This window comes from Parathielavia appendiculata (assembly GCF_033297405.1).
Source record: "Parathielavia appendiculata strain CBS 731.68 unplaced genomic scaffold N657scaffold_3, whole genome shotgun sequence".
In the NCBI taxonomy this organism is placed as follows: domain Eukaryota; kingdom Fungi; phylum Ascomycota; class Sordariomycetes; order Sordariales; family Chaetomiaceae; genus Parathielavia; species Parathielavia appendiculata.
This window is the reverse complement of record NW_026944222.1, coordinates 2,671,649-2,693,347: the sequence shown is the minus strand read 5'-3', so window position 1 is coordinate 2,693,347 and position 21,699 is coordinate 2,671,649. Positions and strand designations below refer to the sequence as shown.

General features: G+C 54.1%; 10 protein-coding genes and 1 non-coding gene across 11 annotated transcripts; 9 read left to right on the top strand and 2 right to left on the bottom strand.

Moving 5' to 3' along the window:
* The first annotated feature begins 197 nt into the window (after positions 1-197).
* On the top strand, positions 198-1,349 carry N657DRAFT_307147 (uncharacterized protein). The gene is made up of 2 exons (XM_062786716.1): positions 198-474; positions 597-1,349. Exons 1-2 carry the CDS (start codon positions 349-351, stop codon positions 1,185-1,187), a joined length of 717 nt encoding a protein of 238 aa, XP_062650180.1. The 5' UTR covers positions 198-348; the 3' UTR covers positions 1,188-1,349.
* Positions 1,236-1,838, top strand: N657DRAFT_688946 (uncharacterized protein; the record flags this gene model as incomplete). The annotated part of the gene is made up of 2 exons (XM_062796965.1): positions 1,236-1,486; positions 1,543-1,838. The coding sequence occupies 2 exons, from the start codon at positions 1,236-1,238 to the stop codon at positions 1,748-1,750; spliced, it is 459 nt and encodes a 152-aa protein (XP_062650179.1). The 3' UTR covers positions 1,751-1,838.
* Positions 1,839-2,910: 1,072 nt separating this feature from the next.
* Positions 2,911-4,139, top strand: N657DRAFT_643193 (HIT-like protein; the record flags this gene model as incomplete). Its single annotated transcript, XM_062792501.1, has 1 exon — positions 2,911-4,139. A coding segment is annotated over exon 1 (881 nt), but the record flags the coding sequence as incomplete, so codon positions are not given.
* Positions 4,140-5,558: 1,419 nt separating this feature from the next.
* N657DRAFT_307068 (uncharacterized protein) lies at positions 5,559-6,488 on the top strand (the record flags this gene model as incomplete). Its single annotated transcript, XM_062786715.1, has 1 exon — positions 5,559-6,488. A coding segment is annotated over one exon (636 nt), but the record flags the coding sequence as incomplete, so codon positions are not given.
* A 1,164-nt stretch (positions 6,489-7,652) lies between these two features.
* On the top strand, positions 7,653-9,336 carry N657DRAFT_643190 (WSC-domain-containing protein). The gene is made up of 3 exons (XM_062792500.1): positions 7,653-8,140; positions 8,193-8,412; positions 8,468-9,336. Exons 1-3 carry the CDS (start codon positions 7,850-7,852, stop codon positions 9,016-9,018), a joined length of 1,062 nt encoding a protein of 353 aa, XP_062650176.1. The 5' UTR covers positions 7,653-7,849; the 3' UTR covers positions 9,019-9,336.
* Positions 9,337-9,685: 349 nt separating this feature from the next.
* On the top strand, positions 9,686-9,933 carry N657DRAFT_643189 (uncharacterized protein; the record flags this gene model as incomplete). Its single annotated transcript, XM_062792499.1, has 1 exon — positions 9,686-9,933. A coding segment is annotated over one exon (150 nt), but the record flags the coding sequence as incomplete, so codon positions are not given.
* A 984-nt stretch (positions 9,934-10,917) lies between these two features.
* N657DRAFT_654783 (thioredoxin-like protein) lies at positions 10,918-11,527 on the top strand (the record flags this gene model as incomplete). The annotated part of the gene is made up of 3 exons (XM_062794534.1): positions 10,918-10,940; positions 11,033-11,137; positions 11,218-11,527. 3 exons carry the CDS (start codon positions 10,918-10,920, stop codon positions 11,525-11,527), a joined length of 438 nt encoding a protein of 145 aa, XP_062650174.1.
* A 509-nt stretch (positions 11,528-12,036) lies between these two features.
* N657DRAFT_t47 lies at positions 12,037-12,129 on the bottom strand. The gene has a single exon. It is a non-coding gene; the product is annotated as a tRNA-Pro (tRNA).
* A 413-nt stretch (positions 12,130-12,542) lies between these two features.
* N657DRAFT_643187 (uncharacterized protein) lies at positions 12,543-15,049 on the top strand. The gene has a single exon (XM_062792498.1). The coding sequence runs from the start codon at positions 12,625-12,627 to the stop codon at positions 14,893-14,895; it is 2,271 nt and encodes a 756-aa protein (XP_062650173.1). The 5' UTR covers positions 12,543-12,624; the 3' UTR covers positions 14,896-15,049.
* A 3,107-nt stretch (positions 15,050-18,156) lies between these two features.
* Positions 18,157-18,702, top strand: N657DRAFT_710074 (uncharacterized protein; the record flags this gene model as incomplete). Its single annotated transcript, XM_062797428.1, has 2 exons — positions 18,157-18,318; positions 18,356-18,702. 2 exons carry the CDS (start codon positions 18,157-18,159, stop codon positions 18,563-18,565), a joined length of 372 nt encoding a protein of 123 aa, XP_062650172.1. The 3' UTR covers positions 18,566-18,702.
* A 406-nt stretch (positions 18,703-19,108) lies between these two features.
* N657DRAFT_307031 (D-amino acid oxidase-like protein) lies at positions 19,109-20,841 on the bottom strand. Its single transcript, XM_062786714.1, has 4 exons — positions 20,626-20,841; positions 20,429-20,566; positions 20,268-20,365; positions 19,109-20,195 (listed from the first exon to the last, which is right to left on the bottom strand). Exons 1-4 carry the CDS (start codon positions 20,646-20,648, stop codon positions 19,360-19,362), a joined length of 1,095 nt encoding a protein of 364 aa, XP_062650171.1. The 5' UTR covers positions 20,649-20,841; the 3' UTR covers positions 19,109-19,359.
* Positions 20,842-21,699: the final 858 nt, after the last annotated feature.

Here is a 21,699-nt window from a genome sequence, read left to right as displayed (position 1 = left end):
ATCCACCAGTGCCTACCATGAACATTCCAGGTTTTGGTTACTATAGCCTATAGGTCGGTACAGTATTTATGTAGGTTCTTTTCAGTTGATATTATTCCGTGTAATTTAAGTATGGTATTTTCCCTCCTCCTGTCATTTGATTTCGATGCATGGTACGTCCACAAAATATAGTTAATTAAAAACCATAACGTAACTAACTAACTTTAACTACAGTAGTTAATCATCATGGCTTTCCATATCCTATTGTGGAAGAATCGCTCCTAGACTTGAGTACACTGGACGTAGTCTCTTTAGGCAACGCGATTCTGAAACGCCTTGACTCGAGGAACCAGCACCATTGAGGTCCATATGTGCAAGTGCAGATTTCAAGCTTATTTGTTCAAGGTTGGAACGTGGCTCACTACGCAGCCTGAGGTCAGGGTCACTTCATCGGCAGGCACGTACAAGCACTTCACCGAGCGCTATGCCCTTCAGGTACGTTAAGAGTCCTTTATGCCCCCTTCCAGCTGTCTTGGGAGTCTCGGGAGTTGCTGTGATCCCAACGCAGCGCTCCCAAGTAGACAGACAGGACAATGAAGGCTGACAAAGTTGGAGAGATCTGGAGAGCAGCCGACGGCCATGAATTCATCCTTAATGAGAGACTAGTCGACTTAGAGGGCGATACAACATCCTTCTTGGGGATGGAGGAAAAAGAAACGGGGCCGCAGCTTATACGGATGACCACGGATGACAGGATTCAACTCGTTCTCCCTATAAACCCGGAAGTGGCAGTTATCTTCTGCGACGAGTCGCGATGTTGGGAGTCGCCCTTCGCGGACGCCATCCACCGAGCCAGTATCCCATACCTCGCGAATACCCTGCTCAAGGATGCGCCGCACAAGGATATTATCAACGTCAATATACCAAGCGAGCGGAGGGGCAAGAAGACGTGGCCGGCGACGGCGGCGTGGCGAGTGAGCATCGGCACCCTGTCTCGACAGCACCACCGAATCATTGCGTCTCACTCTCTTGGCCATGCGCGGTCATTCCTTGTAGTTCGACACCGGGCGCGATTTGAGCGAGCCAGGAGAGAACTAGCCGAGTTCCAGCGGGAGAGAGCGGAGACGTGGAAGAGGCAGGGAATCCGGTTTGGCCATCTTGACGACCGGCCATGGCATCAGACGGAGCGAGCTGCAGGTCTCTCGTAGGAACAAATAGCGAGGATAGTAGACAGCCACACATCTGCGCTACGCGACATGAACAATCTCGTCGCAACCAGCCGCGAGCCGTATACTAAGAAGCAAGGAAAACAGCATCAGGTGCTGGCAGGCAATTTCACTCTCGACCGGGCCTCCGGTGCCGGCCTAACTGTCTCGTCAAAAGCAGATGGCACGTCCTCAAAGAAACGCATCATGCACCCGGCTCTCAAGATGGCCTTTGAAGCCGCCTATCCCTCCAAACACATCCCGACCACCGGGACTTCATCGACGTCGACTGTGCCGAGTTTGTATACTCCTGTGTTGGCGAAGAGATGTTCGCAAGGCTCTTCGACGCCATTCACAGGAAAATCCAAGGGTTGGTCCAGAAGGACTGCTTTGAACCCTATTTTGACGCCGCCGTTCAACAGCCGGAGGCCAACAGGGGATTCCAGCCTGCGGCCACTTCACTCTTCCAGCGAGTTGATTTTGCCGGCGAAGGAGGCGAAGACGTTCTGAAAAATCCCTGCTTCCAGTCGATTCCCGCGGCAGCCCAGGAGTTCGATGTCTTGTAGTAGGTGTTTAAGGAGCGGCAGGACATTTTAGCCACGTTTGTGCGGCAGATAGCAATGCCTATGGCAGAGATGCAGCCCTCAGTATTTGGGATTCGTGCGAGGCGGGAATAGGCTCGGCATGGAGCCAAGACGAGCTCCGGTGGTGGGAGAGGTTGGGCATTGGGTGAATAGTTTGATACTGATGTGCCGGAGCATGAGCGAGGTACTAGGTTAAGGCACTTCGACGCATGGCAGCCTTACCATCAACAAGTTTGGCGGCCTATATTTGGGCACGGTACTGGGGAGCAATGTAGGGACGTACCATCTCTAGAAGGCAGAAGACGACTAGCTATATAACCTAGAGGGCAAAGTCGGCCGGGAACGCCACGAACGCATAGAGAAACATGAAAACCCCGCGTTTACTTGGAAAGATCAAGGTCGGCACACACATGCTTTAGCATTGATGGAGGACTATGTCCAGGCTCGCAGCGAGTCCTTGGCGCAGACCATTCATACACTCTGTCCTCTTGGCCACCATAGCCAAGTGGATTCACGGTGGCCTTGGTCTCCAACGACGCACAGGCATAAGTACTGTACATGTAGCTACCGGGTGTCATCCCTCATGAGTTTATGCTATATATCCGTACAGTAACCGTCGTACCATTGCAACTCTGTTGGCGCCAAACACTAGTGCATTTGTGCCACATTGTGTTAGCTGCAGTCATTTACTTTTACAGTATTTCGATATTTTCTTCTTGGCGGCTCACTGGTCGCTGTACAACATGCACTGTATGTCACAATCAGCCCCGAAACTGGTCCGACTGACAACCTGACAATCTGGACACTGATTCCGGTCTTTACTGTAACACATCGTTACCTAACGTTATCCATAATTAGAAAGAGATAACTAAAGGCGTGGAAGAGGTGGAGAATCAGGAAATCAATAAGTTATCAAACTAAGTTATAAATGGACATGAAGAAAAGTGAAAGTAGGAAGAATAAAGTGTAAACGCCCAGTTCGTTACCTCTGAGGAGGAGTTGCGCTTGCTTGGCTGATGTTGGTCCGAGTCGGGCGTTGTGCGCAAATGAGATGGGCTGGCGCCATGAAAATTGCAGCTGGCCATCAGCTGACTGAAATCATATCGCCTCCCATTCGATGTTAGTTATATCAACGTCAACAGTCCCACGAACTTACTTTATGATCCGATCACTCAGTTAATCACACAGAACAACAGCAAATAGCAATTCAAATACTTCACCACATCCAAAGTTTAATACCGGAACTCCCAACGTTCTGTCAAGTTTCGTTAGCATTACAAAAATGGCCGACCCAGCTGAAGACCGAGAAGATTTGATCGCCGAGTCCGCCTTACCAGTCGCAGAATCGTCCACGGTCACCACCCCAGCAAATACATCCTCAACCATCACGACAAAGTCGTCCGCAAAGCGCAATGCCTTTGCCGAACTGATGGCTCCCAAACCAAAAGCGCCAGTCTCGCAAGCCCCGCAATCTCTCGCCAGCAAAGCCTCCCAGGTCATCCGTGGTGTCTGGCGCGGCGCCCTAATCGAATACATTGAACATCCGGAGCGCTTTCCCGACCAGGTCCTGCGCGTAACAGACAAGACGGTCCTTATCAAAGACGCCTTTCCGAAAGCCACCATCCACCTGCTTCTCCTCCCGCGCTCACCGGACCACTACCTCGTGCACCCGCACACAGCTTTCAAGGACCCGGCCTTCCTGGCTATGATGCGCGAGGAAGCCGCAGTCGCCTCCAAGCTCGCAGCAGCCGAGCTTGCAAGACGGCTGGGCTCCTTCTCGGCCAGAAACCGCGCCCGCAACGAGGCCATGGACAAGGGCGTCCCGTTCGACGAGCTGCCGCCGGGGAGGGATTACAGCAAGGAGATCCGCGTCGGGACACATGCGCATCCGTCCATGGCGCATCTGCATGTGCATATCATCTCGAGGGACATGCACTCTTACCGGACAAGGCACAGGAAGCATTACAATAGTTTCAATACCCCCTTTTTCGTGCCCTTGGCGGATTACCCGCTTGCTGAAGATGATGTGCGAAGGGAGACAGGGTTTCAGAATGGGAATCTGGCCAAGGAGTTGGTATGCTGGAGGTGTGGTAAGGGGTTTGGAAATCGCTTTGCAGAGCTGAAAAGACATTTGGAGGAGGAGTTTGAGGAGTGGAGGGCTGAGTGATGGCGCTGAGTGATGGCATCTAACGTATATAATCAGCGAGCGGAATCATCAGCGAGCGGATCATTCTAGCAATTTTTGGTAGAGGTGCATGCAGTATGACGTTAGAAAATTGTTAGTGTGATCTAACAATTTCTTATTGTCCCATTGTGCATGCTCCACCAAATATTGCTAGAGTGATCCGCTCGCTGGTAATATACGTTATGGGATTGCATTGTCAAGGTAGCAATTGAATGCATGTTGCTGGCTACGGGACATCGACGGCCCATTTTAGGGTTCCTGAACTCGGCGTGAGCTTACCACGGATTAAGGTTCAGTCACAGCCTGCCTGTCCAAGGAGTTGTATCGAAGACTTCGTGATATTCATCTTATATACTGGTCTGCGCGCAACTCTATAAGGCAGTCTCCGACTCTGTTAATGCTACTGTTTTTGCTGTGCCTAGTAAGCCAAGGCTGAGGAGCTAGCTCCTTTGGGGGCGTAGCACGTAAGTACCCTGGCTGCTTGGCTGGACGGGATTGTATGAAACCGGCAGGGCCGCTGGCACAACAAAGGCTCCGAGGGCAGCAGTGCTACGACGAGGATGCCAAGGTAACTTGGACCGCCCGGTCCGCCTTGAACCTCATCTCGGGCTCCAACACGCGCTTGAAAAAAGTCTTTCCACTTGGCGTCGACGCCCAAGAACTCGAGGACGGCAAAGATGGTCGAGTGCGGGCTCGAAGGCCGAACGATTTGAAGTCGGACCGGATGACGGTCATCTCTCCATCCACGTCAACCACGTCAGGTGTGATGGGGAGCAGCGGCTCTTCGACCGCCAGGAAGGGTGTTGAACGTTGTTAGGTATTGACCGGTGTCGAGTTCTGTTGTGGGATGGAGGCAGAGCGCACAGAACAGAGGTGGTATTGCGAAGTGCTATACGATGTGGTGGAGAAGGTTGTGGGAGCTGGCTGAAGGGATGCTGAAAGATATTTGTAGGGCAGCGACCTGCAACATATTGACGGCTTCCTTTTTGGTCGGTGCTCCTACGGCCCAATCTCGTGTGATAGGGGCTATACCCAAGTCTCAGAAGTGATGTTACCGGATCAGCGACAGTGGTAGTGCTTCAACAGGCCCTGGTGACTGGCTCGAGATGAAGCGCTGCTTTATTCCTTACCTTTCCACTAAGACCCTCAGTAGGAGCTTAAGCGCACTTGACGACTCATTCCTAGGCCATGCATATGGTAACCTGCTATTCATCTTCTGTCATCTGAGGCTCACTTGGCGTTGCGTGACGGTCCTTAGTTGGACGACTGTGTTGAGACTCTTAGGCGCTGCATCGTTGATGTCACCGACTCTCCAGCGCTGTTGCTTTTCAGCTGCCGGGCTTTCCGGGAATATGCGCCGGGACCAGAGCTCGCTACGGCGGCGGTGTGCGACCGCGAAGCCAAAGGGCCACTTCCGCTGACGCGCCCGCCCCGGACGGCTGGGGGGTTGGTGGCGGACGCTCTGCTTCCGCTTTTACCCCGGATTCTGGAGTTCCAGAGCTCTGGGAACTGCTTTGGGAGCTATTGTTCGAGCTCCTGCCGCTGCTTCCACCAGGGCCACCTTGTCCGTGGCGGCCTGTTTCTTCAGGGCTTGGGTTCCGTTCCAGCCTCAAGGCAAAGCGGACAATCCCTTCAGACTCAGGCTCCGCTGTCGTGACTCGTTCGAGAAACTTCCGCTCATACTCAAATGGATTTCTTCGGCCACTTCCCGCATCGCACGGCCATATTGCGGGTGCTTGCAAACAAAGAGTAGGTCTTCGTAATCGCCATGAAAGCCCCTACCTACCGTATGACTGGAGCTTTGCCTTGACAACAGGTCCAACGTCCAAGACGCATATTGCGTTTCCGCCTTTGAATCAGAGAAGCTCGGTAAACCGCGCGAAGGTCAGACGGCATGCCGTGGCTTTCAGTGCGCCTTCCCTGCGCCACCCATTTCCCTGTTTCCGCCGCAAAAGCTACAATTTTTGGTTCATCTTGACGCCCTCGTCGAACTGCTTCGTCGATCCGTCTTTAGAGGCCCACGTGGAGAGAAGCAAGAACGGCGTCCCGTATGCATCGTTGACCCAGTTCGCTCGCTCGCTCCTTATACAGCAGTGCCGCTCCGACATAGCTGATTTCATTGACGGTATGGTCCTGGATATTGAGTGGGGAGCACGCCACATCGACTTCAAAGCCGTGCAGCGGGCGAGTGACGGGTTTATCAAACTCAGGAATCAACGGCTTCAAGGAAAACGGTTATAGCAGCGGCCTTTCACCGCAGCCCCTGGATGGCGAGAGATAGCAAGCAGCGAGGCCAAACCGCGCCAGATCGAACCGATGAAGCAGGGACGGTACTTCACGCGCTGGCGAAGGATCAAGTCTCCGGAGGACCCCTGAACCAAGGGCCGCCCGGTTTAGCCGCGAATCTGACCTTCGATAGTCGTTGGCTTGAATGACGGCTGTAATGAAGTGTTCAGAGCCTTAGATACCTGGTAGTGTATTTATGGCGACTTGCCTTTGATTCTCAAGCGCTTTGGTTTTAACTTTGACTGACAAAGGCCCTGGCTAGGAGCTTTATACTGAGTTTTATCGTGTACGGAGTGGTTAGGCTTGGATGGAACTCCATCCGTAGATTTACCATGGCCAAGCGGAAGAACTTTGGATACCTCCATCTGGTGATTGGGTGTAGTGGTATTCTCTTCTTTGAGCACAGTGGATTGTTGCACACAACAGCTTGCAAGGTTACTAACCTAATCACCTGGTACCGTTGCTGGCTTCAGCGTCATATCTACGAACATTGTCAAGACCGTTGAAACAAATTTGGGAAAAATCGGAGGGACACTGAACGGATGTGCCCACTGCGCTGTGTGACCAGCATGGACTCAAATTTTGAATGGTTGTACTTGTACTTAATACGCCTCCCCCAATATCAAGTGTCGGTCTCTGTACCAGGTATGGATGGCAGCCGCAATCATTTCATCATGGCTCTCTGGGCTGAGTGCCCCGCAAGTCACAGTGTCACAAATCAATTTCCGAACCACCAGTTAAACCCAACTGCAGCATGCACCAACTGCGGGTCGTTGGGTGATGCGGCCTCGCAGGCGAAGATACCTTGCCTACCAGCGCCTACACATAGTCACAGGTTTCCTCAGCCGGCTGTCTCACTAATTGAAAGCCCTCCCATCATTGTGCTATGCTCTCCAAGCAGAAGGACTACAGTACCTAATGGGCTCCTCCACTCAATGTTTAGTTGTAGGCAAACGAACGAAAAGCTCAACAGCTACTGCTGTAGTCGACAGGCTGAGGTCAGCCTGCAGATGGCCCTGGCCGCGCAAGTACTGAAATCGGCGTAGCAGCAGCGAATTGTCTCCGATCACCCGCCACATCCCCAGAATACCTATACGAAGCCAAGGGTGCGGCTGGCGGGCTCGGATCGGAGTTTGAGATGCTTGCAGAGCTGTAACTCGCTGCACGGCTTCTCAGAGGATCGAAAAAGAGCAGGTGCCAAGGCCAGGTCCCTGAAACACTCAGCAGCGGCAAGGGGTTGTCCTGCAGGTCTCAACGCAGTGACACGACCAGGATGACGTTACGTTAGTTTATTGCCAAAAGCCGTTAGCAGAGCTGGCTGCCAAGGCCTTGGGAAGCAGGATCTGACCACTCCAGCATGGTCAGGATTGTGCGTGTGTTGAGCTGTCCCTCAGCTGGCCATGCAAGAGCCTGGGCAACCTGCAGGCTGTGCAGCTGAATGGCGCATCATGTAAATATTGGGAGCAGGCTGCATTGTCGGCGACCTCGCGGCTCTTCGTTCGGGGTTCTCGACGTCCGAATTCGCAGCGCCCATAAGAAGGCGTCCTTTGGTCTCGTTCTGGTGGTCCAACCGACTTCGATCGTTGCAGTACTCCCACCCAAGAACCAAGATGTTGAACCGAAGGAGCATCTCGGCCCTGCTCGCTGGGGCCGCTGTGACCTCAGCCTGCACTATCCCGACCGAGAGCCTCCCCAACAACATTGCCTACCCTTTTCGTGCCCAGGTTCAGAATGCCTCCCGGCCCGAGGTGCATAACAAGTACATGAACCTGCTTGAGGCCGGAGGCGGCGACCGTCATCTGTTCATCGGCCCTGTCGGCGTGCCAACATTCGACCTGACACTGGTTGACGGTGTCATCAACCACGTCCCCAATGGCGTCCGCGCCGTGATAGGCGGCGAGGTATGACCATCTGCTTGTGTCACTGCCAGCACCACCAAGTTGACCTCCCTAGTTCTCCGAGATCGACCACACCACCAAACTGTTCATGACGGGCCGTGGTGACCCCCGAGCCATCTTTCAGCCCACCTACGCCTGCAACCCCGACACGGACGAGCTTCAGATCGAGCTGCAGTTCGTCACTTGGCAGAACCAGCCCGCCGGCGGCCACATATGCGTTCGCCACGCCTTTGACGGCAGCCACGAGTTCCGTTATTCCCCCCCGGGTAACACGCGTATGTCGATCCCATCAACCATCACGGCTTTTCGGCTCCACTAACACCATCCTAGTCATCGACGTCAACCGCGAATGCATTAAAGTAACTCTCGTGGTCATCCCCACGGACGGCCTGCCCCCGCAAAGCAGCACCACGCTCTCGACCTCCACCATCCCCGCCACCTCGTCCGCGGCCTCCACCACCACCAGCACCACCTCCTCCACCGCCACCTCGACCCCTAACCCGAGCAGCCTCTTCACGGACATGACGGCCCAGGGCTTTCGCTTCCTAGGCTGCGCCCCCGAGGAGCGGTGGACGAGCGACGGCGCGTTCCGGACGCTGTCGGGCGCGACCGAGTCGTCCGACGCCATGACCAACGAGCGGTGCACGGCGTTTTGCACGGCGCGCGGGTTCAAGTACGCCGGCACCGAGTGGCGGCGCGAATGCTGGTGCGGCAACTCGTTTGCCGAGACGCGCCGGCCCGCGACGACGCTCGCCAGCCTGGCGAAGTGCGACTACCGCTGCATGGGGGACCAGGCGCAGTTTTGCGGGGGGGACGCGTGGTTGAGTTTGTATGAGAAGTGCGAGGTTGGGGCGGCGTGTCAGAATGTGGTTTTCACGTAGGCAGAAGTATCCAAGGTACAGCATGGGAGTGTCTTGGGATTCCAGAGATGGGAGCCGGAGCGGAAAAGGTACTGTACCTAAGGCGATTGGCAGCAAGCACATGCCAACCATATATTTTAATAGCAACTGAGGGTCATTCAACCTAACTGCATTCCCCGCTGTGGTCCTCTCTGACCCTGCATGCGAAGCAACTGTACGGATTACTAACAATTGATTGGGCAGAAAAAGCTCAGCATGCCGGGGCACCAGGAGGCATGCAAACAAACAGAAAAATATGCATGCACGCAGAGAAGTATGTACTGTAGCAAGCCAAAAGGGAGGCTAGAGTTTGCCCAATGAGTCCCCCCCGTTTCCTGGCGCGAATTGGTTACAATCCGACTTTGGGTTGATCATTAGCGTGGCACATGGGGCCTATTACTGTAGATATTAATGGGACAAAAGTAAGCAAGGAATATGAAAAAAAAAGAGAGAGCGGGAAAAAACATAACGTTAACGATATAAAAGATAATAAGGGAATATAAAGAGAGAGAGCAAGATGAAGAAAACAGAAAAGAAAAATACCAAAAAAGTCAACGTTAAGTAAAGGAAGACTAAAAACACAAAGATTAAAGATAAAAAGAAAGATAAAGGTCAAGTTAAAGAGAAAGAAAATAGAAAACAGAGTACATGTCACGGGCCCCAATGTGAGCCCTACACTTGGGTTATTGGCAGGCGAGAGACTGTGGATTTCATGGCGAAGCGACATGACTCGCAACAGAGTGAGGATATCTGGAGAGCGGGAGACTCAGATTAGAACTTGGAACTTCGCTCTCCCAAGAATCAGTCAGTTGGTCAAGTGATGCACGCACAATACAGTCGTCTTGCCTGCTTCTCGTTGTAGATTCGGTGCATCTTCCTTAGTGAGCCTGTGTGTGTGTCACGAATATGGCCGTATGCAGAAATCTGGTGGGGCCGCGAGGGGAGCGTCCCGAGCTAATCATTCAGAACAGGAGTATAGCCAATCACGACGGGAGCGCGAAGTCAAGCATTCGCTCCATGGAAGGAGCGATGGAGGCGACGAGCGCTCCTAAGCACAGTAGGAGAGGAAGCTGTATATAGCTCACGATCCCCAGAGCCACGGGCATCACAGTAGTTTCCTCAGTAAGCAATACAAGCAGTCAGCCATATCTACTGTTGAGACAATTGCTTGTGCACTTGTTGTGAACCCTTTGGCTTCACCGAACCTCACCCCGTTGTCAATTATAGCCTTCAGGAGTCCCTTCCAGAAGTTGGGGCTTCGAGATTCGTCACACTGGCGGTAGTTGGTGTGGGGTGCTCCAAACTTTCAGACACGTACTGTACGTCCGTACCAATAGTGGTTTCACGGCATAAGGTGCTTCGGAGTTTCTAAATTGAACCGGAAAGGAATTTCTTCGTAGTAGTGTGCTGACTAGCTGCTGAGTATGGATAGGGGTTTATGAACCGCATCGATAAGTCGTTGATGAGAAATCAGTACAGCTTCACCGCGGAACAAAGGAGTCGCATTCTCGGGCCGGCGAGAAACAAAGGGGTCATCTCTTAGTAAGGTCCCGGCAGGATGAAATACACGTACATGAATGGGAGCAAGATGTGGCATCATGGACCCTGAATGCAGCGTGTTCCTGAGCCCGGTGGGGCAAAGCGCCGTCATGCACTGACAAATCCGGAGAGGTCCTGGATTACATCATTGGCCCAGAAGCATCCACTCTAGCCCAAGATCCTGTCGAAAGTCTTTAATAACCTCACCTTTCCTTCCGTCATGCAATCCCCTCTTTCCAAATGACATCGAGACTTCTGCGACCCGCCGTTAGGACCCTTCGAGGAACTCCGTCAACTATCATACCAATTACCCCAAGACAATTTACCACCAGCTCGTCCAAGATGACGGTCCATATCATCGATTCGTGAGTCTCTTGCCCTTCAGATCGCGAGGTGGTTTATCCCCTCCTGCTGCTTGGATTACGCAGAGAATCACTAACCCAGCTCTGTGCTCCAGGGTCGACCAGTTCAAGCAGACAATCGCGAAGAATCACGTCGTCCTTCTCGACGCCTTCGCCACATGGTGCGGTCCTTGCAAGGCGATTGCGCCCCAAGTCGCTCGGTTCGCACACCCTCTTCGCCCCTCCACCTCCGCCCAGTAACAAACATCTACGACTAACTCCCTCCTCTCTTGCTGTATAGATGGGCCCAGGACCCCGAGTACAAGGGCAAGACCTACTTTGCCAAGTTCGACGTCGACGCCGTTCCCGATCTCGCGGAGAAGCTCGGCATCCGCGCCATGCCCACCTTCGTTGTCTTTAAGGACGGCGAGAAGGTCGATGAGTTTCTCGGCGCCAACCCGCCGGCTCTGCTCAACCTGCTTAAGAAGTACAACCCGGAAAAGGGCGAGAATATGGACGCCGCCGAGGCCGCCTTGGCCGCCGATAAGGCCGAGTCCTCCGACAAAGCCGACTCCCCCGCCACGGCTGAGTCCTCGACGAAGAATGAGTAGGCTTGCCTAGGAAAACTCAGGGTGTTTATAGGGAACACGGGAGATAGGCGGAAGGTTTCGGCTGAAATGGGGGAGTGGGGTGTTGGGGAGGCGTGCGCGGCCGTCCATACTGCAGTTTTGCTCCATAAGAGACCAGGGCATCCAAGGGTTGGCATTCTGCTTTGCGCCGGAGGTTTGGGTTTCTTTGTTTATACCAAGGATAGGAAGACGGTGACCGACATTAATCAATGCCAACTATTCCAATACCGGACAAAGCTCTGAAACATAAGCTTACCAGAGCTGGCAGTCGGCGACAGTTCCTCTTCCTGCTTTAGTGTGGTCATCGCCAAAGGCAGGGTAAGACAGCTACGAGGTTTAGCGAATCCGATCATGTGATACCAACGGCGGGGACAGGCAAAATAACAGCGAAAGGAGTGAGGTTTTTGACTCATTTGTTGCAATGGACAAAAGGCTTCACAACAGTCCCTGGATACCTCCCTGATCAGACATAAAAAATAAACAGCAAAATTGGGGCCAACCGGGGATCGAACCCGGGACCTCTCGCATCAATGCTTCAGGTTTGGTAGCCCTAAGCGAGAATCATACCACTAGACCATCGGCCCATAAAAGTGTATGAAACATTTAAGAAATACTTCATCCACCTACTTGCTCTCTGGCCTCGCAATATCTAAGAAGCTCACACCTCAGCCCTAATCTTTTACCAATAATGGCATGACATTTTCGTCTCATACATTGAAACATGTCGGAAGCTATCCTTCCAGCAATTTCATCCTGCAGGATAGCCCAGCATGGTGTTCGTTTATTAGCCTTGCGTCAGCTTGTTCCCCTCGACATATCCGGCGAAAGAGACGAGCTGGCGGGATTCCAGTAGCATTCAATATAGGTCTCCCTGGAGTGGCTAGACTGGGACTTGGCTGAGGCTGTCTCCTGGGCGTCCCAGCTTCGCCTCAAGACCAAGCACTCCTGTGCAGTAAGCAACTCGGGGTCTTCAGTGATTTCCCCGCATTCAGGAGCCCAACCATATATCGCTTTCCTACTCAGCATCCATTTCGTATGTACAAGTACCTGGCGATTTGCCAGTGTCGACCCTATACCCGATGGCCTCACAACCCCTTTACGCTGACTTGAAACTGCCGCGCAATAGAGGTCCAGAAGGCGCCTCCATACGCCTTCTCACCCTAGCCGATGACCAGTCCTGGCATCTTAGCAACACCACTTTGGCGGCATGTCCCAATTACAAGGCACTTTCCTATCATTGGGGAAACCCAAGTGATACCCTTCCTGTTCATTGCAACGGAGTCGAGATCCACGTCACCCGAAACCTCCATACAGCCCTGGACGACCTCAAGTCGGCATATCCCAACGGACTCACCATCTGGATTGACGCCATCTGCATCAATCAACGCGACATAGTCGAGCAGGCACACCAAGTCGCCATCATGCGCGACATCTATTCCCGAGCCCAGGAAGTCTTGATTTGGCTCGAGCCGCCACTTCTCCCAAAGAACGTCAAGCAGTGTTTCGAAGCCTGCGAACTTTACGCCTTGCGGTGGAACCTTGCTGCACGCAGGATCAAAATCGAGGCGGGCCTGACAGACAATTACCCGGAGGAGGCGTGGGACCTGCTACAAGCCATGGCCATACAGGTCGCTCTCCAGAAGGGCAACCGGGAGATCTTCCCGCCGAGCATTATGGACGGTCTCCTACAGCTCTTCCGGCAGCCGTACTGGAGTCGCGTGTGGATCATCCAGGAAATGTGTCTGGCAAGAGAAGCACGGATACTGGCGAACGGATATTGGCTATCCTGGACCGACTTCAAGCACTTTCTGCTCATGTTGGAACACTGTATGAAGTGGGTTGTGCGGGAAGTCGGCCCGAACTTTCGTGGTCTGATTCGTCTGACAACCATTTTCCACCATCATGGAGGACGGGGAGGTCCGAGCCTGGCGCAACTTCTCGTGCAGTTCCGATGGTCTCAGGCATCGAATCCGCGAGACAAGGTTTACTCGTTGTTAGGGCTGGCTCCCGCAGAAGACCGCGGACTTGTCAGCGGGGATGCCGATGATCTCTACAAGGTTTCGACCGTTGAGTGTTATACTAGGGTCATGTTTGCGCTGCTGCAGCAGACACGCGACCTAACCTTGCTGGTTCACTGCCTGGCGCCGGCTTGCCTGACCAGACAACCTGACCTCCCGTCCTGGGTACCTGATTGGGCATACGACGCCTCCAAGCTACCTTCCCCTCGGTTCGGCTTGACCAGCGGGGTCCCCTACCATCGCTTTGGTGACACCAGGCCCGAGATATACCGCGGCTATCGGGCGTCAGGGGATTCGCGATGCCCGACCCCTCTTCTTCGCGATGGTCCATCAGGCCGGACACTCGTGCTCCATGGCATGACGGCCGGACGGATCGCGATAGTCTGCCGAGCGCTAGAGCTCCACCATCAATACGCACGACTTGAACATCCTAGAGGTTCGTTGGAGCCCCGACCCCCGGGCTCCTGGAACGAATTCATGTTCTCCGGCGAAGCCACAACACATTTCTTTCGCACCCTGCTATTTTACCCCTCTCGTGCGCTGTTTCTCATGTGGCCGGTAAACACCTATAGAAAGGGAAGTGCGTTGGATATCTGTTTGGAATGGGCACGCCTCGCAGAGTCTCATGGGACATGGCTAGGCTCAGATGGTGCCCAAAGGGAAAAAGTCGACGAGTTGACGGCCATGTTCACGACCCTCATGAAAGGTCGGCGCGGCTGCGACTTTTTCGTGCACGTGCTCACTGACAATACCCCTGGCGACCTCACCGCTGAGATGGTCGAAGAATTCAGGGCGCTGCGCAATGCCCTGTGGTGGAATCCCGTTCTCCGCCTGATGGGCTTCCTCAGCATCAACCAACGCTTCCCCGGTCTTCACTGGCTTCTCCTCGGATTCAGCTACGATCACCACAAAGGCGCACTCCCTCTTTTTGCCGCTGTCATAGCGCTCGTACAACTATTCCTTGCCCTCGGAATGGCATACGCATACATCACCGTTCCCGAATGGTTGAGGCCGATGAGCCTCTTTTGGATGGCCCTCGCCACGTATGGGAATTGGAACATTCTTTTGCCGGCAAAGCCAAAGTGGCTGGACGCGGCACTTATCACACCCTTGGACTACGGCATGGCGAGATTGGAAGACGGAAGGCTCGCGTTAGTCCCGCACAATACCTTGCCCGAGCACGAGATTGCGTTGTTCAAGGGGAGTCCGTGTCCATTTGTGGTTCAGAGGGAGGGCAAGGGATGGAAGTTGGTAGGCGATTGTTATGTCTATGGCATGATGGAAGGAGAAATGTGGAGGGAGGGAGAATCAAAGGAGATGGATATCGTCTAGGGCGTGTGCAGACTGTGAGAATTGTGGGTGACGTGAATCGTCTTGAGGTTTTCCGGACGGAGAGAAAGACGAAGACATGAAAGACCCGTCATTCACACACAGCAGCTAGTTAACAGAAGGATTGGCAACAGATGAAACGAAATAGGTCTAAACCCCGTTCTCAACATGTCTTCGCTCCGCACCGCATCCATTCATCGCTGTTTATCTGCTACTTAGCACTGTTAAGAGCAAGTAAGTCAACGGCCGACCTAAGTTCTACCGTGGTACGTTTGGAGCAAAAACCCTAGGACATATTACTCACTCACATTTACTCATCTTACGTTGACAGCATAGCAGCTTGTTCGAACTTTGAGTTCAGGTGCACGATGTAGCGTGTTGTCCAACCTGGCAGACAACAATTGCATCCTGTCTGTGCAAGGAGGCCTCACAGGCAGGCCTACGACTGCCTTGCGCAGCAACAATCCATCATGCGGCTGCAGCTCCGGCTAAGCGAGTGTTATCCATCAGATAACCTCCTCTAGAGCGGTGTGTCTGTGTAACGGCTGTCTTCTTTGTCCGTTTCAAACACGTTTGTGTAGGACACTGCATTTGAAGGGGAGGATGGAGGTTTCGATTGACAGACAGTCAGTCTCAGTCACCGGGCTCTTGAGCAGACGTTCCTGTGTGATGCATCCGTTCCGTCATCCATGACGGGCATAAATATATGCTCCATCCCTTTGTCAAGGCCGATGATGTCATCTTCACTGTCCACGCCTCCGTTCAAACTCTCTTGGGGTGTTTTTAGATCGACCTTTCTACTGCATTGCAGGCTCTCACCAACGCCTTGAAGCACCCCTTAGGAATATGGATCGCCGTTATTTTGATACTTCTTCTGAGCCCTGCCCTGACCCACGGACACCTCTGCGCCCGACTTACAACCCTAACTTCTCGGAGGATTACTGCCCCACGTTCCACCCTGAGACCTCCTTTATCTTCCAGGGCTATGCAGCAGAGGAGCCTCCTTCATCTGACCCTCCACGTCTGGCTGAGCAAGAATCTCCCCGTCCCTTTGGGCACGTATTCCTCGAACCAGCGCTTTCCTACCAGGACTACGTACCTGTATCTGCGGTCGTTCCAGTATACCGTCATGATACCAGTATGAAGGCGATGGTGCCGCACCGCTGGCAACTCGTCACTTATTACACACCCATCGTTGTGCACGACCCGAGACCAGCCAACGATCTCAGTTCCGCAGCTCCATCCCATCATTTCAACCCCAATGACACAACTCTGGCCCAGCCCTACCTCCAAGCCCGGGCGGAGGCCGCAGCACATCTCTCGCCGGTGATGTAGTCGAGGTAAATGGCGACGGACTCTTCAGATCCCAAACCCAAAATCATCCGGGCTCCTTCACCAGTCCGAACCCCTCCGAATACTCAGGTGTCTCTCACATAAGCTCCCACGTAAATCCGCAAGGAGTAGTAGTGAAAGCTTCCGGCTTCCGGCTACCTTATGTACCCCTAAATACTAACCCATCCCTTCCTGCGCCAAGTGGTCCCTCCCCAACCTTGACGAAACCCACCCCCTACGCCGGGTCCCCGCTTCCTTGGTCCGCGGGCAAGCAAGAGCCATCCGAAACCGAATCTTCCTACCGGCGCATCCCTACCCGCACCAGTTCAACAACGTACCAGAGCGGCTCCCCTTCCAGTACAATCATGACCCGCTGTTTGAGCATCCCCTGTTGCCCGATGATGTTATGGCATGGAGTCCCGGAAGACATGCGGGGCAGGCGAGGATCGTGGTGAGTCCCGGGAATTGGGACCGCCCCGAGGTGGTGTATCATGATCCGACGCAGTCGCCGCTACCGCCGGGCACGCGGCCTCCTTTTGCGCTGGGGAATTACCGGGCGAGGGCGGAGATTGTGGAGAACAGGGTGAGACAACCCAGGAGAAAAATCAGGAGTACCTACCGTACTTAAGGTGGGAGATGCTAGAGAATGGTTGATGCTCGGGCACGGGCTAGGGTCGAGCATGATAGAACTGAACAGAGCACGGTGCCGTCAGGGACAAGCACCCTGGGAAGCGGTCACCTTGAGAAAAGATTATTTCAAACGGGATGGGCAGGGTCATATGGTTGATCTGAAAATTGTTTTGGTGGGTTTTGGAAAAACATGGGAATGTCACGGAAGTGGTTGGGCATGGCACATCAGGATTTCAGCCTGAGTTTGATCTAACTTATAGACTGCTAGTACTGGGTTTCTGTCTGGTTTTAAACTGAATCTATAATCAATACCTTGTCTTCGCCCTCTTTTGTCCCTTTGTTGTCATGACTGCCATGGTGACTGAAACGGAACGAAACCTTAGCTTGAAGCCCATGAAGGCCCTATACATCAGCGTGGGCAGGAGAACTTGGGCTATCAAAGATGTCAACCAAGCAGAATTCAACACTCTGGACCTTACATGATTCAGCGTTCACTTCTGATGACGAGTAATAAGGGCTCCAGCGTACATGTGTAGCTCATGGAATAGGACCAGATTCTATACACTGAATCATCACTGCAGTGTTAGTTACAACCCAGTATCAACGCAATTCAGCCTCATGTTCGAAAAGCCTCGCCTAGGAGATGCATCAAGTCGTGAATTGCCCTAGCGGAGGCCTTGTCCTGTCGTGTGGCTCGTGGGTGAGGCCTAAGCAAATGTTGTTGGTCAGGGGCTGCAAGCTCAACCAGGCGGGGATTAGACAATTGATTTGTGTAACGGCAGTTTTCTTTGTTCGTTCCTGACAGCATTATGCAAGGCTCCTCAGAAGAGGCTGTCCAGGCGGTCTCGATGGAGGTTTCAGGAGGCCATCGGGTCAACCCCAGATGGAGATACATGTAGCAGGAGAATGAGCTGCGCAGTGATGGTCGGCACGAGCATATATGAGCCAGGCGCCGGATGCCATCAGCTGCGTTTGTGATGCTCTGCATTCACCTGCCACCTCCTCTAGTACCATCAATACGAGTATCCCAGGACTTCACCATCTTCAACAAATGGATGCAGGCTCCACCGGCTTCACCTAGATAATAAGCCTTGCTTCGTCTCGGTCTGGCTCGTCCTCGGAGCCTACTACACTTTCTGAGTCTACCTCGCCGCCCTTTTCACCCCCTTGGTTTCCTTGGGCAGCGTGTCCTCCAATCGAGCTCGGAAATCCTGAGGAATTCATCCTGAGAATTCCATCAGCGCCTCGGCGAGCCCGGAACATATCCCATTTGCCGAGACCTATTTGAAAGTCACTGCAAGAATGGGTGGATGGAGATGGTGGTGGCAGACTCGCAGTGGCAAGGATTTGGACGAGGACGAGGGCGAGGACGAGAACGAAGAGGACACCGCTACTGTGGTCCCGACGCGCTTGTCTGGCATCAAGAGCCCATCACACGAGTCCCAAGTGAGCGAAGTATCCCATGTAAGTCAATACCTTAGTACTACTCCATGTTTCGCAGTCCAAAGTGGTCCTATCCGATGTGCGAGCTCTACTAACCCGAGTCCACACTTCCCAGTTCTTGTTCACGAACCTCCCCAACGACGAACCCCTCAGGCGCATTAGCGCGTTCGGAGTGCGCTCGCAAGCCATCGCCATCCTGGCAGAAGTGGTGCATGACCGAAAGCTCGGGTACCCGCACCGCTTCGGCAACTACCCCGACAAACTATAGCTCGCCATCCGGCACCCCCTGATTTAGCACCGCCTTACCCCTGACGGCCCCTACACTGCCGGCTCCCCGCCGGGACCCCCCCGCACCGTCGTGAACACAATCCTGAGGCCATGTACCACGATCTGACAAAACCCTCAGGGCGGCCTAGCCGGTATGCTCCCTTTTCGAAGGCCGAGTACCGTGGGAGGGATCGGTTGACGCCGACAGGGTTGGAAAACGACCTTGACAGCCTCGACATCTAGTGGCGCCGTTCAGCGTTGAAGGGGCATGGATTGGAAATTCAGGAAGATTATCCTGTTTGCTTGACAGCTCTATTACGTTTATACCAATCTCCTTGTACCGGCAGGGGTTGCTTAGTGTATTGGATGTCTGCGGCACAGACTGGATTCTTTACCGTTGTCCTGGCCTTCTGCTACTGGACGGGTTATTCTCTCCACATTGTGAGAGGCTTAAAGAGCCGGGGTTCCCGGGTATCGAGCATTCTGGAACAGCAAGTTTCAGGACGTACTGCGTTTGGTGGGTGTTAGTATAGACAGCCAGATTGGAGAGATGTCCTAGGTTTCATTTAACCTTGCTGAATCTTCTCTCGATAAATAGGTAGGTGCTTTAGCCACAGTATCTTGCTTCAGGAATACGCTTACTGTTCCCAACGACAAGCCAAGCTCCCATCCACCCGTATCTCACCGTCTTATGCTCCAAGTCACCAGCCAGTTAATCCGTGCTTTAAACCATCTCTCATATCCCAGTCCCCCAGCTAAATAGCTGTAAGTTGTCTGCTTCAGTTCTCGGAGAAACTACAGCTTTGATGCCCGTTTCGTTTTCCCCACGATCTCGTCCACCAGCTCAACCACTCTCTCAGCGCAGCCATAGCTCCCCTGATATCCCCAGCCGGCATGCCCATAGTTATGGACCACCCACGTCCCATCAATCATCTCCTTCTCGATCCTGACGCCCCCTTCCCTCGCCGGCCGCAGCCCAACCCCATGTCTGATGATATCCAGCCCCTCCACTCCCTTCCCGCCCGTCAACTCCGGGTGTGTCTCGACCGCCCTCTTCATAATCCGCATCGCGATGTTCGGATCCGGATTCGGATCCCAGTTCCCCCTCTGGTACGTTCCCCCCAGTACCGTCCCACCGCCCAGCGCCCGCTGCATCACATACACAAGCTCATCAAACCCGTCGTCGCACCCGCTCGTCGTCGGCATGATCCCGTCGGCCTCGTTCCTCACCAGCACGATCTGCCCCCGGGCGGGATACACCCTGCTATCCATGACCCCGCCCAGCTTACACGCCAGCAGCCCGGAAGCATTGACAACGATATCCGCCTTTTGGCCGGTGTGGCTCATCCCGGCGGCTTCCGAGACGTGCTTGAGCACGGCGCGCCGGAAGCGCACCCCGTGCTTGGCGCACTGGCCGACCAGCCAGGGCAGGTAGATGGCAGTGTTGATGCAGACCGAGGTGAACTCGCAGCCCGAGTGCATGCCCGGGGGCAGTTCCGAGGGCGGGATGTCGCGGAAGCGGCCCATTACTTCTCTGTACCATGGCGAGAGGTCGAAGAGGCCGCCGTCGCCGAGGGCGGCCTTGACGAGGTCTGCGGCGACGTCGGCTTGCCGGCGGAGGACGCGGGCGGCTGGGAAGGTGGTTAGATTGGTAGGGCTGGACAGGGATAGGTGGTGCCTGGGGAAAGGAAGGGGGAACTGACTTTGGACATGTAAACCTGCTTCGGGGACCTCGGCGGCTAGACGGCGCAGTTCGGGCCAGGTTCGCCGTTCCCAGCGGCTATCATGGTCGAGAGCCATGCTGCACAGTGGTGTCAGACGGATAAGGCAACGCCCAGTAAGGATGATGGAGGAGGTGGCATACGGAAGCACGTTGGCGCCGGCCCAGGGCGAGGTATACTCGATGTCATAGTCGCCGGGCATGTGCTTTGCAACCACCGTCACAGCATTGCCCTTTTGCTTTGACAGCAGCAGGGCGCATGTGAGGCCGCTGACACCGGCTCTGTTGTTGGTTAGCTGATGGGTTCCGTAATTGTCCTGATTCCCGGTACCGGAGCTTACCCGAGGACGACGATGTTGGGCATTTGGAGGTTTATTAGATTGAAGTACTTCGATGGGAAACTGGACTGCCACAGATGTCTGTTCGGCGATCGGGTTGTGATGACAATCGGGCAGGTACTTATGGTGACCCAAAGTCCCCAAAAGTCGACGGGTTCACGCCCTAAAAGCCAGCTGGGCACTCAAGATGAGTGCCGGGGTTAGCCGTGCTTCGAGGCGGCGACTGTCTGTAGTGCCCCATCCTAATTCATGGAGCCCCGCCATGGCAAACCATCCTAGAATACGGCATGGAAGGGTCGCCTCTACGGCGGCAGGGTTGACTGTCAGGCTGACGACGGGACGCTCTCCCGTCCGAGGACTGCAGTGGACCAACCCAGCACTGCATAGTCCTCGAACGCGCATAGAGGGCGGTTCATTGCGAACGGTTCATTGCGAACAGGGCAGACAATGGCGGGCCGCTTCCACGATTCTCAGCAACTCCTGATGCCTCCTTGGCCCCACGCAATCTGGCGGGCGAGTTCAAAATCAGGCCAAGATACAGGCTACCCTGATTGCGGCACCGTATCGTTGTGCTCCATAGACTCTCTACCTTACGAATACGGGACATCCGTAGTGCATGCAGCCCCCGCACGCCGCTCACCGGCTGACCCCTCGCCGTCACGCATGGGAGAAGTAACATCGGAAGTCGGTCAGTATCTCCTTAACGCGGTCCGAGAACGGATGTCGCTCAGCTTGTTGCCTGCCCGTTTCGGCATGGAGCATGCAAATGTACACAGTATGTACGGACGTACATCTGTAGTTATTCCCCAAGTTGCAGACCACGCCCCGGGGCAGGCTGCGGTGCCAACCACCGAGCAGGGGCTGTACGGACAACTGCTTTTGAGTTCAACCCATGACTTTCCACTGCCGCAAACCTGGAATGGTTTCAACAGGCTTCCCAGTCCTAACCGTTGAGACTCCTGGTCATCATTTGTTGGAATTATTGTACTTAATTCCAGCCCCTTTCAATTTCTGCCGTTCTCACCACTACGCCATACCTCCTGCTCCCGTCGCAGGGCTGGAATTCGTCCCTTGGAT

Bases quoted from the DNA above. Each gene is read 5' to 3' on its own strand.
- N657DRAFT_307147 (XM_062786716.1), top strand. From the start codon at position 349: ATGTGCAAGTGCAGATTTCAAGCTTATTTGTTCAAGGTTGGAACGTGG. The intron at 475-596 runs GTACGTTAAGAG...AAAGTTGGAGAG, and splicing joins CCGAGCGCTATGCCCTTCAG to ATCTGGAGAGCAGCCGACGG.
- N657DRAFT_643190 (XM_062792500.1), top strand. From the start codon at position 7,850: ATGTTGAACCGAAGGAGCATCTCGGCCCTGCTCGCTGGGGCCGCTGTG. The intron at 8,141-8,192 runs GTATGACCATCT...TGACCTCCCTAG, and splicing joins GCGCCGTGATAGGCGGCGAG to TTCTCCGAGATCGACCACAC. The intron at 8,413-8,467 runs GTATGTCGATCC...ACACCATCCTAG, and splicing joins TTCCCCCCCGGGTAACACGC to TCATCGACGTCAACCGCGAA.
- N657DRAFT_643187 (XM_062792498.1), top strand. From the start codon at position 12,625: ATGGCCTCACAACCCCTTTACGCTGACTTGAAACTGCCGCGCAATAGA.
- N657DRAFT_307031 (XM_062786714.1), bottom strand. From the start codon at position 20,648: ATGCCCAACATCGTCGTCCTCGG. The intron at 20,366-20,428 runs GTATGCCACCTC...ACCACTGTGCAG, and splicing joins GCCGGCGCCAACGTGCTTCC to CATGGCTCTCGACCATGATA. The intron at 20,196-20,267 runs GTCAGTTCCCCC...CCACCTTCCCAG, and splicing joins AGCAGGTTTACATGTCCAAA to CCGCCCGCGTCCTCCGCCGG.